General features: G+C 40.4%; 1 protein-coding gene across 11 annotated transcripts in view; it reads left to right on the forward strand.

The window, feature by feature from the left end:
* The window catches only part of ARID1B (AT-rich interaction domain 1B), a 336,590-nt gene that overhangs the window by 312,016 nt on the left and 4,437 nt on the right, over positions 1-20,137 (forward strand). For 9 of the 11 annotated variants that reach the window (XM_080389084.1, XM_080389087.1, XM_080389081.1 and 6 more), the window contains 7 exons: positions 8,280-8,418; positions 9,747-9,919; positions 11,561-11,711; positions 12,717-12,833; positions 14,366-14,462; positions 17,699-18,488; positions 19,345-19,475. In XM_080389084.1, coding sequence (XP_080245210.1) covers positions 8,280-8,418; positions 9,747-9,919; positions 11,561-11,711; positions 12,717-12,833; positions 14,366-14,462; positions 17,699-18,488; positions 19,345-19,475 — 1,598 coding nt within the window. The remainder of the gene's footprint in view (positions 1-8,279; positions 8,419-9,746; positions 9,920-11,560; positions 11,712-12,716; positions 12,834-14,365; positions 14,463-17,698; positions 18,489-19,344; positions 19,476-20,137) is intronic. The other 2 variants (XM_080389085.1, XM_080389086.1) reach the window with 1 other exon arrangement.

Here is a 20,137-nt window from a genome sequence, read left to right on the forward strand (position 1 = left end):
GGAGGCAGCCAGTACTAAAAGGAGCGTCCATTTGTCTAAAGATCAGCTTCTGGTACTTGCACTTCCCTTGCCGTGACTCTGAAGCTGCATTTTCTACAGAACTGCTGGTCAGTGAAGCTTCGGTTGGAGTCAGGATGGCAGATGCTGGACTGATCAGTGGGTCTCAGATGACTGCTCTGATACAGCCCGTGTTGAATGTGTGGCAGATGGAGAGAGTATGGTGTATCCCCACCGCCAGACCTCGTAGTTTGGAGGCACGCTCTGTGTTCTTTTGTTGCTAATCCTGTATGTCAGATAAGTCATTAGCATCGCTGTCTTTATCTTCCCATCTGAAAAATTGGAACTGGAATTGCTCTATTTTGGCTGTTCTTTTTGCACATACGGTGTGGTGTTTGAAACTGTACTGTTTTCTTTCTAAATTCATTTAACCTAAGACTCTCAAGACTTGATAGTAATTATTGATATTCAAGCCAGGAAATTTCTTAAGTAGAAGTATTTTAAGTAAATAGGAAGAAGTGTAGTACTGGTGTATGATGTTGACTTCTGGACTACCCATGGAAGAAGAAAAAAAACCTTTGATTTGCTGATTATTGGGCTTTTCTGACCAACAAAATAATTTGACAAAATTGTGAACTACCTTCGCAATTACTGTTAGGCAGATCATCTTCTGTTATTGCCAAGAGAATATCATTCCTGGAATGTTTACAGCAGTTTCCTCCATTAGAAGGCAATTTTAGGAAAGTATTAAATAACTTAATTTCTGTTAGTGCAATTCACTGACTGAAAATGGGAAGTGGCAAGTCAGGGACCCAGCAGGCTCTGCAGGCGGTTTGTAGGCTGTGTGGCTCCAGTATCCCATCATGGATACTAGAAAATTGCAACGACCTTTATAATTACATAATACAGTTCTGGCCTTTACAAGATCATTTCTTATGATAGTGCTTCGTCAGTACAGAGAAAGATAACAGTAATGAGGTGTAAACCTTTCTCAGCCTGATGTATTCAGTGTAAGGATTTGGGGGAGTGTTTGGTTAAGATCTTCCTAGGTACGTCTCTCTGTGGAATAACTTAAATTTCCTCCACCTTGTTAACACTTAGGGCTGTCAGGTACCCCAGTGCTGATTATTTAATAGAGAAAATAACTAGGTTACTTGCAATGCACATTTAGAAGATGCAGGAAAACACTTGGTACTAGAAGTGAAGCCTATAGTCCAAATGTTTATCTGTCTGAAACGAGTACAGAGTGTTGTGAATGTGCGCTGTGGCAAAAAACAAAAGATGTTGGATGTGCCTGTCACTTCCTGAGAAGGCAGGTAAGGGGAGCTGAAACTGTTAGACTTGTTAAGGAGGGTGAAGAGAGTTCATCTGTTTCTAAAACTAAACAGCAGTACTAAAAATGTAGGAGTATTTTGGGTTTTTTGTTTTGCTCTCTCCTCCCTTACCCCTCTCTCTCCAACACTGCTCTCAGTATTTGGTTTGGGAATGATCACTATAAATTGGATGCATTTTGGGATGAAGAACCATTATTTAAATATGCAAACCTGAAACAAAAGAAGTGTCAGGCGTACCACTTTTACAGGGTCCTTTTGCATGATGGTGCTACAGATGAAAATGACAAAGTCCAAGTTTAAATTTATCATAACAGTCTAGCAAGCTGTCTATGAGGAGAACTGAAACTATTTTTCTAAAATAAAAACACAGCAGGACATAGAGACTAGAAGAGGGGGAAGCAAGCAAAGATCTCAAGGTTTGTTTTGTTGGCGAGAAAAGAGCTCGTGTTACTGAATGGAACTGCACTTCTGTGTGGAGAAAGGCTTTCGCAGTGTGTATCAGCTTTAGTACATGAAATCCCGCTGAGGTATAGATGCTGCAGAGTACAAGCCTGTTCTCTTTAATAGCCAGCTTTTTTTCTTGCTCCTTTTCCTTTAGTATATACCAACATTAACATTTTAACTGCACAAAAGCAGCAGAGATGTAGATGTACTTTAGATAATCTGTTACTCTTTGGCATTCAGAGGGAACAGGAGCCCCATACAAAAAGAAAGAGTGGCCTCCAAAGGTCCTTGCTTTAACCATTAGCCTCTGTTGTGCAGTTAGCTCAGTGTAGGCAGAGCCACGTTGAAGCCAAATCCATCTGCAGAGAACTAGTTATAGTATTGGGGCTGAAGTTAATTCTGATAAAAAAGCAGGAAGACTTGTCTCAGAGGGCAGGGTGTTGTGTTTTGCCCAGTTCTAACCAGCTGATGCTATGAGAGTTCAAAAATCAGCTGATCTTCATAAGGTGCCCAGGTCCATGTCAGCTGTTGGCCACTCTTTTGCTGCATATAAAATCCTTTAGAGAGAGAGAGAGGCGTTGTAGGTCTTCATAAGCATCCTTCTAGGGCTCTAATGTTTTCTCGAAGTGGCTGCAAAGACAAAACACTCTTCCTGTCATGCATGTTTGATAGTTTTGACCAAAATACGCACAAATCTATGTGGCAAATTCTAAACTGGGAAGAATTTTGGGGGCCATTATGCTAAGCACTAATGGGTGCCAGAGAACAAATTTCAAAAGAGCATCAGCATGAAGGAGTTCTTTTTTGTTGCTGTACTCTGGCACTGTAAATGCTTAGCTGCAGTAAGCTGTTATGTACACCTGACTCTCAAAATTACGGAGTGTTTATCCTATACTGAATGAACACACTGGCCACAGTGGTACAGCCAAAGATGCTCCCGAGTAACACTCAGCAGCTGGCCCTGATGTCAGCGGAGATTTCATTACAGCCAACCTGTAAAATTGTATGCCTGCGTTGGAAAAGGAGCGAGAGCGAGCCAAGAGTGTGTTCCCTGCGTTTCCTTGGCAGCAGAGAAACAAAACTTGGGGAGGGGGAAGGCAGGGCGGGGGGACACGGCACAGCACCACACGACACAGCCATTCAGTGAGTGCATCTGTAACCAAACCCATCCGTCTCTGCTGGCGGGTGGCTGACTGAAGTGCTATTATTAGCAGGCAGGTGATGTCATGGAGCGTGTCATGAGGCCGGCCAGGGAATCCCCACAGAAGATGGATGGGCAAGGGGTCGAGAGGGGTGGATGGGGGGACAGACAGAGATGCCCCCCGTGCCCGCCCAGGGGGGGCCTGCCGCAGCCAGCAGCCCCTAGCCTGGACTGACTGGGGCACCAGGTTCGTGCTGTGTAAATTATCTTCCCAGCGTGGGGGCTGGCTGTTCACTCTGAAGTATGTGAATGTACTTAACCTTCAGTAACCTTTCCATTGTTTACTTTAGAGTATACATTTGTAGCTTCTGGCAAAAGGTAGGGATATCCTAGAGAGCAGGTCAGGCCTCGTATTAATGGAGTTTCAAGAGGTTGCATTCTTCTTTGCTTGGGGTTGGTGTTTTTTTTTCTTCCCTGAAGGAAAAAAAATGCTGGCAAGAGAAAGATATTTTTTTTCTTAACTGCATATTTCTGTTCTGGTAGGTAAAGGGTCTTTCCTGAAAGCATACTTACTGCCATGCAGGCTTTGCAAGGAAAAAGCCACGCCAGAGCTCTAATTCCATGCTGCCAAGAATAGTGCATGCTGTTGAGTGAACTGTGGAAGAGTTTATAGGACCTCACCTTCTTACTGACAAAGATGTTGATTTTATTTCATTTTGAATGGATTTTCTATTGTTAAAAGCATATTCTTACAAATCTGTTATGACACTTGAAAGACAAGTGTTGCTGAGATGTAGATGCGAGATGAAGAATTCAGTAGCTATGTACACACAGGTTTTTTCCTGGACACATCCCCAAGTCAGCTGCAGGATCATGTAAGCAGAGATTACCTATTCTAAAAGAACGTTGTTTGTCTTCCTTCTTAGTTCTTTAATACTGAAGCTTATGAAGAACTTCAAAAGATACAGCTTCTATTTCAGGATGTCCACAATCAAAATCAAACATCTACCACCATAATAAAAACCCTGCAAGGATAGATGTAAAAAATTGAGAGAGCAGCTAGCAAATCAAATCTAAGGTGAAACATGGAAAAGGGATGTTGTGCTTTCATACAGGGAAGAGGGTTGTTTTTATGTTCTTCAACTAGAAAATATTGCTGATAGCAGTGTATGTGTGAGAGAACATAACTAGTTTGTATTTAACGTATGTGCAGACAGGCACCTGTGTGCACATGCTGTATTAAAGAACTGTTTGAAGTACATTGCTTTGATGCAAAGTCAAATGTTCAAAAGTTAGGAAATGCCAGAAGTGAAATATAATCTTTGCAAACTTAATTATGTTTCCTTGTGCATATACAGTTCAATACACTCTTAATTATACAGTCACATTGAATTTTTTTCCATGACATGTCTGTATCATTCAGTGCATAGAATAAACAGCGACCAGTGAGTACGGAGCTATCCGGTATTTTGTGTCATCCTCACTTTTCAGTACATAGCCCTTACTTGTGCCGCAGTTTTCAAACAGAGAGTTAAAAATGTATTCCTTGTTTTCTCTCATCTTCACTACAACTGTATTTGAGGGCTTTAAAAAGCATTAATCAGCCTTTGCAATACCCATCTGAGAGGGAAAGTAAGATGATTCCCATTCTACAGAAGAGGAACCGGGCTACCAAAAAATTTATAACATGATTATCTGCTATTTCTAGGTGCCAGTTTTTCTAAGTTTGGCCATGTATAGCCCTTTATATGACCTCATCAGTTGCCCTACGTGTTCTGCACAGCTGGAAATCAGCACCTCCAAACAGACTCTCTGAGAAAAGGAGCACATATCTAAGAACCTCTTGTGCGAATTTTCACTCATTTGCCCAGTACTGGACTCTTCCACTGTTTTTGTCTCTTTATCCAGCCCCTTACGGTACTTTCCCCGTAGTTTAACTCTCATTAGCTGCATTTCTGGGCTTTGCTTTGTTGGTCTTCCCTGTTGTGTAATATCGTGTCCATGCAACTTCAGACTTTTCATATTCTAATTTGATCTCAGCAGCATCTGTGTCTCCTTTGCAGATTCACAGTCCCCTTGACATTCTCCTATTCTCCTTTTCTGTTGATGGTCAGAAACCCTATTGCCCTGCCTTTGCTTGCCAACCTCCAGTTGTTAACCATGAGAGCTTGTGCGGGGTGGTTTCCTGGCTATAGGTTCTCATGCTCAGCTCCACATTCAAGACTGCCCAGATCAACCCAGGAGCTGAATTACAGTGAGAGTCCTGCTCACCTGCAGCCTGAAATAAGTACAAACTTCAGATGCTTTTAGAAAGATCCTTTCAGAAAACCAAGCAGTGAATATATAGCAAGCTAATAATCTATACATATAAACAGGTATTTTTACAAATTTAACCAAATCAGAATCAACACTGGAACAGCAAGAGTACTTTCTTTGTAACAGGCACATCCCCAGCATTACCGCCAAGTCTGTTCTTCAGACAATGAAGGGACTGCTGGTACTGTGTACGAAAAAGGTGACCAAATGTATACTTGGCTTGGAAGACTGACAGAAAAATACAACAGAGGAGGACCATATATTTTCGAAGGCATATTTTTAGAAAAAGCCAGCCAGTTACAGCTTAAAATTTCCAAAATAAAATCATCTTGAGGGAAATTGGCAAAAGTACTGAAAATCACATCCTACAGGAGGAAGTTAAGTTGCTTAAAAAATTGTACCTGCTCTACAAACAGTTACCGTTAAGGGTATATGCTTACCTTACTCTTTCTGAAGTAATGTGCTATTTGCATTGATGCTGTTAGTAAAATACGGATAACTATTCCGTGGCCTGTGAGTGTATGACATAGAAGTAATTATCTTTGCAGTTGCTTGTAGGTTGCTTGGACTCTTCTTGGTAGCTGATGACCACATAATCAAGAGACTGAAACACTTGCAGTTCCCTGTTCTGTAGAAGTGTCCCAGATCCAATAGTGGTCAAGAACAAAATGTATTAACAAAGCAGTATCAGAAATTTTGCACTTCTCATGATAGCATTTGCCTTCCATTTTTTCAGCTGTTTATAACCAGTTATTTAAAATGGGGGGGGGGGGGGGGGGGGGGGGGGCGGGGGCGGAAATAACCAACCTTACAACCACCACTGAGCAGATAGAAATTTATCTTGTAGCTTCTCGGTTGGATATCTTTTTGCTTTTAAACCTTTCCTTATATAAGAAGATTATATAAAACACATTGTTATTCATAATATAAAGATTATGTATTCACGCAGCCCATAAATACTGAAAAATATTTTGCTTGTTTTCTTTAGGTTTACTTTAGATATGGCTTAAGTTCTTGCTCAGGTAGGATAGGGAAGAACTTAATAGCGGCTTAATGGCCCACCATAAGAGAAATATGCAGGGTTAGGCAATATCATATTTACGGTAAGTATATGGGTACACTAAGATGTTCACTTACATGGTTCTAATATAACAAGATGGTGTGTGACAATGTGTGGCTTAACTCAGAAATGCTTTCAAGCTTTTCAGAAGTAATCTAGAATTGTGTTTAAAGCTCAAGGGCAGGAAAATGATCCTGGCTCACTCAGGAGTCATATAGAGAGAGGGTTCATTTTATGTGAATATGATTATTTATTTTTTTTTGTTATCATATGGATTTGTTTTATTATAGTACCAAAGCCTTCAGTCAGCTGTAGCATTAGTTGTTGCAAATGTTGTTGTTACTGTATTAATGCAATCAGAGAGCTTTTCTTAAACTTTTTCTTGAACCTTGTTGCTCTGTGAGCATAATCCAAACATGGCTCAGAAAGCTGAGGACAAGAACAATGTGATCTGCGCAATGTGGATTTTACATATGCACTTGCCACTGAGACTGATTTCCAGATAGTGGAACATGTGTTACAGATATAAATTAAACACATATAAAAAAGGTGTTCTTCAGTTAAAAACAAGCTCTGCCTGTCAAGATGATGAGTGTTCCAGGATTCTGAGTCAATTATAAACCACTCTCTCTTTCACACACAGAAGAAAAGCTCATATTGCTTGTTCCAATTTTCCCTCTAACAGTAATTTATAAAGTTTTGTTAATTGGTTGCTGAATGTAGTCAGGCACTATAAAATGCTTACACGACAGTTCATAAAAAAGAAGGACCTCTCAAGCCAGAGCCATGTCTTTCTGAGTCTTATTAGATTTGTGAATTCTTTCTGTTGATAATTTTTTCCCCCAATTGCATCTAAAGATTTGAGTCCTACAAGTTCTCCTCAAGCAGAATTTCTGCTGCAAGGCCAGTCAGATCCAAGGCTTAGATGTTGTTACTAATTCCCATTTACCACCTTCTAAATTAGAAAACTACTATGTCAGATCTTTGGGGTAGGGCCGTGTTTCTCCTCAGTAGTCATATGAAAATAGTAACTTCAGTGTCTAAAAGGTTGGTCTAGATGTATTTTATCATTATCTTGTACGATGTATTCATGTAATGACCTTATTACTTGTCAGTCTTATTGGAATGGAGCAGTATACACTTTTCTACACTTGTTGTCATATCAAGAATATAACTGTTTACCATGGTCAAGGAGGACAGTAGTGCAGGTATTCTGTTGCTTTCCGAGATCTCAACACAGACATTTTTGCAGATGAAACAGCTGCTTTGCAGAATTGACCTGGTCTTGTTACATGTGCTTTACCATGACCCTAACTGCTTTTTGTTAAGCTGTCCACTGCTATTTTCATAATTTTATTATGAGTGTTATTTATAGCCTCCTGTTCACATTATGCTTTCAGTGATCACTTCCTTTTTATCCCAGATTGCCTTTTGCATTTCTTAAATACAATCCTGTGCTATGTTGTCTCAAAGATGGCATAAGGTTGCAGTGTGCCACTAATCATCTGCTCTGTTTCACCATGGAAATGTCTGCCTTTAGTGGTAAATGAAATTATGAATTTGTATTAATATAACAGTTAAAATTTGTGAGGGAAAGCTTCTGGCTTAAATTTGCCTTATAAACATATGTGTTGTGGTAGTGATTATATATAGAAGCTCTGCCAAAGAACAACCTTCATTTACTCGGTCGTGAACTACAGACAGTTAACTTTGTATCTCTGACCTCTGATTTAAATGATCCTTCACCTAGATGATTTCTGTTCCTGTTGCTTCAGGCAGCAGATTAAATTCATGGTTCTAGGAAAGATGATGGCTATTACTGCACAGCATATCCTGATCTCAGAGGATTTTGGAGAAGTTACAAAGTACTGAGATGCATGGTATAAGCAGGCTTATGGGAGAAAGAACCAGTTTCTCTCCTTGATGATTATTTCCACAGGAATTTGGCTGCTACCTTATAATATTTCCTTTTTCTTTATTTTCCCAGCTAATTCTGGTTCCTTGCAAGGCCCACAGACTCCACAGTCTACTGGTAGTAATTCCATGACAGAAGTGCCAGGCGATTTGAAGCCCCCAACACCAGCATCAACACCTCATGGACAGATGACACCTATGCAGGGTGGCAGGTATGAAAAGAGCTTTGCTTCATTTTTTTGTTAGCTGTAATTCTGCAACAGTTTAAGCCAGTCTTTCCCAACTGCTCAGGCACTCATCTGATTCTTCGGTGAACCAATCAGAGTCTTAAAAGCAGCAGAAAATTATTTCTTTTTTGGGGGGAGAGAGGGAAAGGGAGGAAGGAGTAGGAGCTGCATTAGCTTTGTAAACACCAGAGAAGGATCAGACAAGCACCAGTGCCAAGGTGGTCATGCGCATATATGAAGAGTGGGGAGGAAGGTGGAACCCAGCCATCAGCTTAGAACCACAGCCTACCCTGTACTCCTCTGGTATACAGGTCCAGCCATTCATGCTCAGGAAGGAGGAATGTGTGGTTTTAAGGTGTCACTTAAGTTCAAATTATGAAAAGCTTATATAGTAACAGTGGTTGGGATAACAGAGGATACAACTGGACGGACCACGAGATGTTTTTCAGTTCTGTGTCCTGTAAGTCACACAGACTGGCTTAATCTGAAGTGGAGCCTTCTTGCCATTTGTTAAGGGTCCTTAGCCCACTGAGGTCCAGCAAAAAAAGCTCTTGTTGACTTTGGCAGGAAAGTATCTGAGCTCTGAACTATGTACAGAGTCACCCCAACCTTTACATAATTAGGTTCTTTTTTTCTCCCTCTGTAATACTGCAGAAAGGATAACAAGAACCTTTTAAAATCATCTTTAACTCAGAATGAGTTTTCATTCACTATGTAAAAAAAAATCTTTTTCATTAAGAATAAATCTGATAGTTATCAGGGAAACTCCATTTTCCAAGCCGAATTTTTAAGGGCTTTAGAATAAAGCTGGCTGCAGTCATAAAGGTTAGTGCCTCTCCCTAAGAGTAAATGTTATTTGGGAGGTAAATGAAGTGTTGCTGTTTAGTCTTTCCTCTAGTAGGAGTGCAATGGGGTGCTTGGTAAATTTGTAAGGTAATAAATATGAAACTGATAGAAAGTAATTCTGACACAGCGTATGATCTGTGGAGCTCACTGCCTTGGGGTGGTGAGGCAAACAGCTTAGTGAAATTTCAGAGAGGTTTAGACTTTTATATGAGTAATAGGAACACACACAGTTGAATTAGATTAGAAATGCTGATCTTTAAGGTAAGTAGCCAGATAAGCTTGAGGAAAAAAATGGGAAGATTTTTTAAATGATTGTCCATTGTGAAAATTTCTTGCATCTTCCTCGGATGTATCTTGCACTGATCACTGCCACAGCATCATGGGCTAGGTGTATTATAGTCCAGTCTGTTTTCATAATTCTTATGACTACGTGATGATGTTAATGCCTCCTTTTTCTCATCTGCTAGAAACAGCGCAGTTAGTGTGCATGATCCCTTTTCCGATGTAAGTGATTCAGCATTCCCAAAGCGAAACTCCATGACGCCAAATGCACCATACCAGCAGGGAATAAACATGCCAGATATGATGGGAAGGATGCCATATGAGCCGAATAAAGATCCTTTCGGTGGAATGAGAAAAGGTATTTTCTTTGTGGGAGCTTAAGCGTTCTTCCCTACTTCTATGTAATCCAGAGGTTCTAGTCATCAGAATGAGCTTTTAAACTTTGGTGATTTTACCATTGGTAAAATGGTATCCTTGTAGCAAGAAGAGAGTTGTAATACAATTGTGTTTCATTCTGGGCTGGTCATATTTTCCCCTCTCAAAGTCACACTGTTTATTTTAGACTTGACAGTATCCTAAAAATGCTTGTAGGAATACATTTCAGGAAATGGCATCAATTCATAGGGTTAGATTTTGTGCAGCGCCCTATGTTTCTTGAAGGTGGTTAGTTACTCTGCAAATCAGATGCTGGACTTCAGTGTTAAGAATGTGAAGTGGTGAAAAGCAACATGCCTGGTTGTAATGGGGCTGAACTGAATTTTCACTGTGCAGCACTGAGCAAGTCTCCTAACGCTCTCTGTCTCAGTTTACCTGTTTTTCAGAATAGGAAAGCTAATTTTTTCTCAGTGGGACAGCCCCTGACAAAAGGTGATAAACACACTCAAAGTCAGTTTATTTTTAGAAAGCAAAAATGAAAATTCATGTCAACCCTGACTTGTCCTTTTTGGCACTTAACCTACAGATGGTTTTGTGGATGTAAAAGCAGATTTGTAAAATGTGCTTAAAATGAATCAATCTTGTGTGCCTCATATATAGGAAAGTGGGAGGAAAAAAGACAAGCAGGGCTCACAATGGCTGCAAAGAGAAGAGCAGATGGAGGAGGTGAAATTTAAGAAGTGGAAACTAAAAGGGAGCAAAAGGAAGGAATAGGAAGAAGATGTCCAGAAATCAGGGATGATAGATAGGTGATGAAGTGGGGAGATGCTTTAAAAGATGTGGCTAATCTGATGTGATTTTGTTTTAAACCTTCCTTTTAAATCCTTTTGCCTGGGCTGTGGACACTAGCATAACACTGTTGGAGGAAGGGAAAACCCTCTCTGCCTTAGAGTCACTTTAGGTTTTATACCCATGTGAGATTAAGTGGGTTTATTACACTTTGTTGTATGTTTCACGTATGTATCCTGTCAAAACAGAAATGTCTCTGTTCAGTATCTACTGTGAGGGACTAAAGCGTAGACTATCTCCCTCTGTTTGCTTGGGGATTTATATCCAGTAATATGCCCATCCTGTTTGAGAAGCTACATTGAGACACAGTATCCTTTCCATAACTAAATCACAGTATACATGTATGTATGAGGGCTTTATGGGGAAAAAAAGAGCCTGATTCTGACAGCCTTGTAATCCAAACTAGGAGATTTGCTTTCATCTGTTTTGTAAGGTTTACATTTGCATTCATATTTAGCATTGTTTGGGGTGAAAAGAACAAGAGTGAGTTCATCCTCAGCTATGAGGACTACAGGAAAGAAACTGCCTGGTGCCCGATGAGCTCAGTTCCATAGGATGAGATTACTTTCCTCGCTTGCAGCTCCTTAATATAACCATCATCTTGGTAGTGGTGCTGCTTCGTGTGTTTTCATCAGACCCTTGAGAGCTTGTCAGACACCAGCTAACTCTCCTTGGCAGTGTTAGGGATCTGAACGTTATTTTAAAATACATCATTTAATAGAAAGATATCTTCAAACACCCAGAATAATATATTTGATTTCCCTTATTGTTGCAGTGCCTGGAAGCAATGAGCCTTTCATGACCCCTGGACAAATGCCTAACAGTGGAATACAAGATATGTATAACCAGAGTCCATCTGGAGCAATGTCCAACATGAGCATGAGCCAGCGACAGCAGTTCTCTTATGGAAGTGGCTATGACAGGAGGTGAGTCAATCTTCATGAAAAAGCAAAGCCCATTAGTGAAAATTATGCTGTCTCTCCCCTTCTCATTTTCCCATTGCACCTTGCAGAGAATGTAGCAGCCTACATTTCCTACAGCATGTTAGTAACTGGGAGTCAAACCACTGGTAATAACTGAGTCTAGCTCTTCACAGAAACCAATAATGAGGAATTGTCGCACCTTAGAAGTCACTCAGGCTGCAGCAGATCAGCACGTGGGTGTCTGACAGCTGCCTTGGGCTGGGCTGGGCTGCGATGGCATAAAGTAGCACCTGAGTTAGTCTGCTGGCCATGTTTTCACCTGAGCAGTTAGTTGTTGGTGGGCTTTTCACGAAAAACAAAATGCATAGCCTAAACATGTCCGGTTTGTGGTCTGTTAGTGAATTGCCTTTGGAGAATCTGGATTCTGTTGTCTGAGCTGTAGGGGCACCAGTCTTGCAGTGTGTCCATCAGGATCCTCATAAGTTTGTCTTTCAGTGAAGTACACACAAAAAAAATTTGGTCCTCTTTTGTTTATCCCAGGAAAGGCTTTGGGACAAAAAAAATAATCAGTGAAATCACTGATGTCTAAGCATTAGTATATAGCAAGCAGAATGGTTTGGGAATGTTTGCATTATATTAAGTATTCTGGTAGGTTTTGCAGCTATGGCTGTATTCCTACTTTTATTTTCATTAGGCTGTGTACTTTAGCTTCAGGTTTTGTTTCCTGATGGTAGCCTAGCCAAAGTTGTGCGGTGTGGGTCTTTTAGTGTAACGGCGGAGTAGTTTTCAGTCAGTAGTTTGAAGCAGTAGGTGAATAAAGCAACACAAGTATAATCTTGTTGTTCAATAGGTCACATTGCTAGGGAGTCAGCGAGGGTTAAGGGTTCCAGTGGAAGGTGATAAGTCAAGAGAATGTTTTCTTTAAGGGGTGTGTTTTGTTTTATTTTGTTGGCAATTTTGGAGAATAAGTGCTTTTTACAGAATGAGGTTTCCTTTGTCATTTTTTAGGTCGGATCATGGGCTGGGTCCTGAAGGCAGTATGGGACCACCTGGTCAAAGCAACATGGTGCCTTCAAACAGTGACCCAAGCATGTACTCTCCTAATCGTTACCCTGGCCAGCAAAGGTGAACACTGATTTCTCTGTTTGTAATATCTACAATAACCTGCTAACGAGTGCTAGCAGCCTCTGTGAGAGCACATAGACAGAATACGTGGCCTCTTGGTGTGCTACTTCTGTTTCGTCTGTTCTTATTTAGGCTTTTACTGCTGGTTCAGTTTCTTGAGGGGGGCCAGAGGGAGGGGCGGAGGCTTGGGTGAATCAGTTGGGTTTTTGTAGCTGTAGAATCAGAGATGTTAGAAGTGGAGTATATGTCCTTCCTTGTGTATCTCCCTGCCAATACTGAACTAGAACACATTTTATAGGCCCAAGTTCTCCAGAGCAGCATTAAGTGACACCAGTTCTGAAGCTTTCAGAGCTCCACCTGGCTCGTGGTTATCCTGTGACTAACAAATTAAACATTTAGGAAGTGTTCCCTTATGCATAACATATATGTACCTTCGCTCAGTTTTATCTTATTGCATGAACCATCTCAGACAACCGTAGACAATTCCTATCAGTTACATTGTTCTTTTAACTGGCATTAGGTAATTACTCTCCATCCGCATCATAATTTTAGGAGATACTGAACAGCTATTACTTTCAGTCTGGTCAACTCAAAAAATGTGAGTTTTCTATGCTTTTGGAAAAATTGGGTCCCATTAGTTCTTTTCATGTGTCAGATTCCCCAGTTCTCTGTTTCTCTGACTCTCCCTGATATATTACTTCCATAATTATACTTCAGCTGTAGATGTGTTCTAACTGGTAGCGTACAGAGAGGAATTATTTGGTCCGAAATACAGTGTTACTTATTTATCAGTCTTAACACTTTCCAAGTACTCCATTTCAGCACCCTAAATTTCATTCAGATGTGCTAAAAACTATAGTGCTCCTCAAAGGTCTTAAAGGCCACAGGTAAGTTTCCCAGTGCAACATAACTGCCTCCTTTTTGTATGCTTCATTATGTAGCTTTAATTAAAAATGACATGAACATTACCAAAATTATGAGTTCTGGTTTTACTCAGTGATGATGTATTTAAATGTTACATATTGTAATGAAATTTGTACTCGCTTTCTGTCACTTACCGTCAGACTAAAATCACGATTTCACTTTAAATTAGCAGTTAACTATTGATTATATTCTTTAATAATCCAGAAAGTGGCTTGCTTGGAGACTAACTTGATAAAACACAAGAATTCTGACTTGCAGGCTTTGAGCTGTACATCAGATACTTTTCTACCTGAGTTCCCAGTGGCTGCAGCTGCCTTTCTTACATCTTTGCTGACCATACCCTATTCCCGTTCCTGAGTGCTACCTCTAAATCTCTCTTTTGCATCTGCACTGCTCCTCCTTTCTTCTATCTGCTTTATCTCCTTCCTTCCACTACCAGCTCCAGCAGAGCTTACTACATCTGGCTGAGGACCATACAGCATTGTACCTTCACCTTGTTTCCAAATGGCAAATATCTTCAAGGTGCAAGATCATCAGAGTACTGTGCTTTTCCTAGTGGCTTGGAAATTGCAGCAGCTCTAAGTGTTGATTTGAATGCTTTGTTTTAGGCATGAACCGTATGGGCAGCAGTATCCAGGACAAGGACCTCCCTCAGGACAGCCACCATATGGAGGACATCAGCCTGGAATGTATCCACAGCAGCAGGTAGGAGAGGGGAAAACGGCTATATTCATAACATTTGTTCAATAAATGTCAACCCAGAATTCTGTATACATTCAAAAATGCGTTTATACAATAGTTGTCTTTTGGCACAGTGGAGCCCTGTAGTTCTGGTCAAAATCACAGTCCATATGAATAAGCAGTGTATGTGCAGCTATAGGAAAATGCATTCATTACACTGGAAGAGTGTAAATTTTAACAGATGTCCTGTGGCTTTGGATGTGTATCAAGTGATTGTCCCAAGTTAATAACCAGCAGACTAGGAAAGTATAATTCGCAGGCTAGTAAAGTGATGCAGCCTCAATTCTGGAAGCAAATGGGAAAGCTGCTTGGCTGGCAGGTTGAGAGGCCTTAACTTAATGTCATGCAGCCAAGTGAACCCAGCAGAAAACCGGAACAAAGTGGAACATGCAGCACTCTCAATTATTCAGAATGCTTTGATGGCTCATATGAGATACCTGTCTTTAATACAGATCAGATGGCGTAGTCCCCACATGTTATCGCTAGTAATAATAGGGTACAAATACATGAGAGGGAACATTGTTAGTGTTAAAAATAGTTTAAACATTTGTATGTTCCAGTCTCCCGAACTGTGTAATAACTTTGAAAATACAAATTATATTAATTAATAATATTTTTGTTAGGTGTATCATTAATACCTTGTGGGCAAAATCCCCTCTTTTAAGTCAATAGCAAAACTCCACTGACTTCAGGAGGATCAGTTTCATCTTGCGTGTTATGAGTTCGTTTCTAGTCATGCAGTAATTGAAGTTAGCTTCCAAAACAGAAAGCATTTCATTATAATATAAAAATTAAAATGTAAGCTACTTTTCAGCCAATTTCAGGTAGTCCTTTTCAGTTTGGGATAGAGTTTTAGTAGGAAATTCAGGGAGCGGTGGGGAACCTTAAAGAGGCAATCTTAGGATAGACTGTACTGAAAATGTATATAAATTTCAATTTCAGAATTTCTTGCTTATCTCTTTAGTTCATAACATCCCTAAAATAGCATAGTCAAAAAACTGATCCATTGTTCCTTATGCATATGCTAGCAGTCTAGGTGATTTAGTGGGGAAATTGCAAATATACATAACAGAACAGTTTGTTATATTCCATGCAAATGTGTGCAGGGAATATGTTAACGACATGTTCATTTAAGCAAGGGGACAGCTAGAATTCGGAAAAATATACTTGGCCCTGTCCTTAGTGCCGTTTATATGCTTTGTACAATGATTCTTGAATGCAAAATGCATTAATGCAAAAAATCAGTGAAGAATGAAGGGCAAGGATCCCGGCTGGCCTCAGCTTCTCCCTCTCAGAGGATTCCACTTCTTCATTTAGCTAGGGATTAGGTTACCACTAGTTTATTTTCAGTTTCCTACATTTCACTCTATAGTGGTACAGGAAGAACGTGAAAAATGGCCCTTTCGAAGCTACATCTACAGCCTGAAGGCTGTAGGGAATGACCTGGGAAGGAGGTGCTTGGAGCGTGACCTCCTGGGGCTAATGAAGCACGTTGAGCTGGGTTTTTCAATTCCCGTAGAAATGCTTATTCCCTAAGAGCTATTTCGCAGCAGGTCACCTGTGTTGGTGTCGTTTTGTCTTCTGTGAGGTCTCAGAATCCCATATCCCTGGTGGAGAGAGACACACATTGTGCAGCCTCAGTCTCTTGCTGAACACAGGAGGGGGAATTCAGGTGCATCACTGTCCCTCAGCATTGGGTACCATTAGGCATGTTGCCACTACATACACAGGAGCGATGAACTACTTTTACAAAGGCACATGCTTCATTCCCAAGTGTCTACTTCAAGCGCTCTGAGTCACTGTGGCAAAACAAACACCACGGTTTTAGGTGTGGCAACTGCCAAGTCAGTTCTTAACATAAAAATTGGTCCCAAGAGTGGAATTTGCCTACAGCAAGTAGTTTATATAAGGCTGAAAATAGGTATTTCTTAGATAGCCAGACAGCTCTATAGCAAGTTTTAAAAAAAATACTTTCATGCAATACAGTAGTTGTGGTTTTATGCGCACCAAAGTTGGAAGATGAGTTTATGAATCCCAGAGCTGTTTTAACTGACCCATATTGAATGCATACAGAATTTTGTCTGATCTTAACTCTGGTACATTAGTATACATTGTGCAGCGTGGCTGAGCTACAGTTTCTGGGGGAGCCATAACTTTGAGTTTATCATAGATCATATATTCAAAAATCACCCATTTAATTCACATTTTTTGCTTCAGAGCACTCAGTGTGGTTTGAACTGTGGAACAAACTCCCACAGGAACTAAGGGCCACTGCAAACCTTACCTCTTAAACTGCAACATGTCTTTTTTTGTTCTGCCATCTTAAACATAAATACATACAAGCTTGTATGATTTAAAAACAGCTAAACTTCCCCCAAGGTGAAACAGCTTACCTCACACATCCCCCACTTGAGAGAGTGAGAAACAAAGAGAGAATAAACCATAGGTGGCAGCTGTTAGTTACGTTGCTTAATTCATTACTGATCAGCAGGGTAAGAACCTGCATAAACTAGAACAGAACGTTCAAATGTGACCATTTGCTGTAATAATCTCACAGTAAATTAAATGTGATTAGGATGATTTTGGAAGAGGGATGGTTGCCCAAACAGGACCGTGGTCCTGGGAATTACACAGAGTAGCAAATGCAACAGCATGTTTTCTCATACTAATAAATTTACTGTGTGTAGGCCTATGCCCTGTCATAAGATCCAGTGTTTCAGACACGTATGCTTGTAGCATATCTTGTTATTTTTAGAGTTTATTCAGTGCCTGTCGCTTTAAAATATTCACTGAGTGGTTTTGAATTTTTTAAATATTTTTCTTCTTAGTAGACTAAGCATGAAAAAGAAGCGAAAGTATTTTAGTTGGTCAGGACTGTTGCCTTTTCGTGCATGTTTGAAATGACCAGTGGAATTTAATCTGACAGATAGGAAAGGGAAAGGGAGAAAATGAGACCAAGCATAAGAAAATTTAGCCCAAGGGTAAGTTTCCTTTTAATATTAAGTTATAAGCACAGCAAAACAGGCTTAAAAAGAAAGCACTGAATCAAGCCTAACCATAGCACTGCGTGCCTGACTCTGGAATCAGCACGGTCCCTCTAGAGCTAAGTGCTTTCAGCTTTTTAAATGAGCTTCCAGCCAATATATTGTATTGTGTATGGAGTAAAAGTGATGCATCTTCTTTCCAAAATTTTTTTTCAGAACTATAAGCGGCACATGGATGGCATGTATGGGCCTCCAGCCAAACGCCATGAAGGGGATATGTATAACATGCAGTATGGCAACCAGCAACAGGAAATGTATAACCAGTACAGCAACGCTTACACAGGGCCTGACAGGAGGCCCATGCAGGGACAGTATCCATATCCGTATAACAGGGAGAGGATGCAGGGCCCAGGACAAATGCAGCAGCATGGAATACCTCCCCAGATGATTGGTGGCCCCATGCAGTCATCATCCTCCAGTGAAGGTCCTCAGCAGAACATGTGGCCAACACGAAATGATATGCCTTACCCTTACCAGAACAGACAAGGTCCAGGAGGCCCTGCACAGGCCCCACCATATCCAGGGATGAATCGCACTGATGATATGATGGTACCTGACCAGAGGATAAACCACGAGAGTCAGTGGCCTTCTCACGTCAACCAACGTCAGCCTTCTTATATGTCATCCTCAGCTTCCATGCAGCCTATCACTAGACCTCCTCAGTCATCCTACCAGACGCCACCCTCTATGCCAAACCACATCTCTAGAGCTCCAAGTCCAGCATCCTTCCAGCGCTCTTTGGAAAACCGTATGTCTCCAAGCAAGTCTCCTTTCCTACCCTCCATGAAGATGCAAAAGGTTATACCCACAGTTCCAGTGTCACAGGTCACAGGACCTCCACCCCAACCACCACCGATTAGGCGAGAAATTACCTTCCCTCCAGGCTCTGTAGAAGCATCCCAACCAGTCTTAAAACCAAGACGAAAGATTACCTCAAAAGATATTGGTAAGCATCAAAACAGAAGACAAATACTGAAGTAGATTGTGAGATAGGGACTTCGATTTTTATTTTCTTTTATGTTTTAAGACTATTGTGACAGTTAACTTTGATAACTATAATGTGATGGTCTTCAATAAAAATGTAATAACATATGCATCAGTGAGGATGATGGGTAAAACTCATCCCAGACAACCTGACATGAAATTAAAGCAATATTTTATATGGAGACCTCCGGTCTCCAGAAGTGCATTAAGAATGAAGCTTGTCTCAGATTTCCAAATGGTATGTGTATGTGTTTAAAGGTCCTACAGAACATCTGTTAAATCACCAATACAATATTTAGCTGAGAAAGCTTTCTGTGTTCATGTTCCATGGAAGCTCATGCTGTTCTGCTGTGTAGTTATAGTCTCTGCCTCACCTGAATGGCCCATTTATTTATTCCCTATTATTTGTCATGTTTGTTTCTCCCCCTGTTCTTTCCCAAGTATCTTCTTATCTTGAAGTCCTGTTACATTTCATACATTCGAGTTCCCATACTTCAAGTTCCCACACTCCTGACAGAGTATTCTACCTTTATTTACTGATTATTTGGTTTAGTCAACTTCTCTAACTTTGTACCTTTATTTTGGCTTCAAAGTTGGGAACAATGGTCCTGTTAAGATGTTCTCCAGTATTAAGGCTGAGCAGCAGTTACAGAAAAACTGAACAGGACTAAGTGGTGAAAGCAGGGTCTTAACCACTGTTTCAGTAACGATTTCATTTAAATTCTGCATCCTCAGAATATCACAGTTTAATATTTCAGAACTCATGAACGGTCTCTGAGGATGCACTAATACTGTTTTGTGTCTCCTTCTTTCTCCAGTAACTCCTGAGGCCTGGAGAGTGATGATGTCTCTTAAATCTGGTCTTTTGGCTGAAAGTACCTGGGCGCTAGACACTATTAATATTCTTCTGTATGATGACAGCACTGTCGCTACTTTCAACCTCTCTCAGGTAGGTGGGAAAGCAGTATACTTCTCAACTTCCCAAGGAAGCAAAACTGAAATAAGATAGCTACAAAAATTCTGAAGTCCTTTAAAATTGATTATAATTACCATAAATTGGAATATTGCAAAATGTCCCTTTGTCATGATCGGTAACAGTGAGCAACAAGAGAGAGCTTTAGGTTGAATAGGGGAAATAAGCCTGAAAGAAGGGTCTCTCTTGTAGAAGGGAGCATGTAGGAATATAAGAATTTTAGCACCGGTAGAGGACTAATGTGTAAATACACACTCATGATAGTACAAATACAGTCCCAGAAAACAGCAATATCTAAGTCATCTTGCTTAACTTGTGTTTTCGTAAAAGGCTTTGCAAAACTGTATTTAAACTGATTTGAGGCTCTTTTGGTGACTACTCATCTTTTTCAGTAGTTCTACACTAGGCTGTGGGATGGTTTTTAATTGCTTATTTTCTGTTTGGTTTCTTCTTCCAGTAAATTAAGTTTGCACAGAATTACCAGATTGACAATTTTAAGGCTAAAATCCACTGTCTGTCCACGGGGTGCAAGTAACACGAAATGTAACAGTGTGTTCTTGCCTCAGTACTTCCCAGCATTTTTCAGCCCTGCTCTAATCATTGGCCTGTTAGGTAGTAGTAATAGATGGCTTGCTGAT

Source organism: Falco punctatus (assembly GCF_963210335.1).
Source record: "Falco punctatus genome assembly, chromosome: 5".
NCBI classification, from domain to species: Eukaryota; Metazoa; Chordata; class Aves; order Falconiformes; family Falconidae; genus Falco; species Falco punctatus.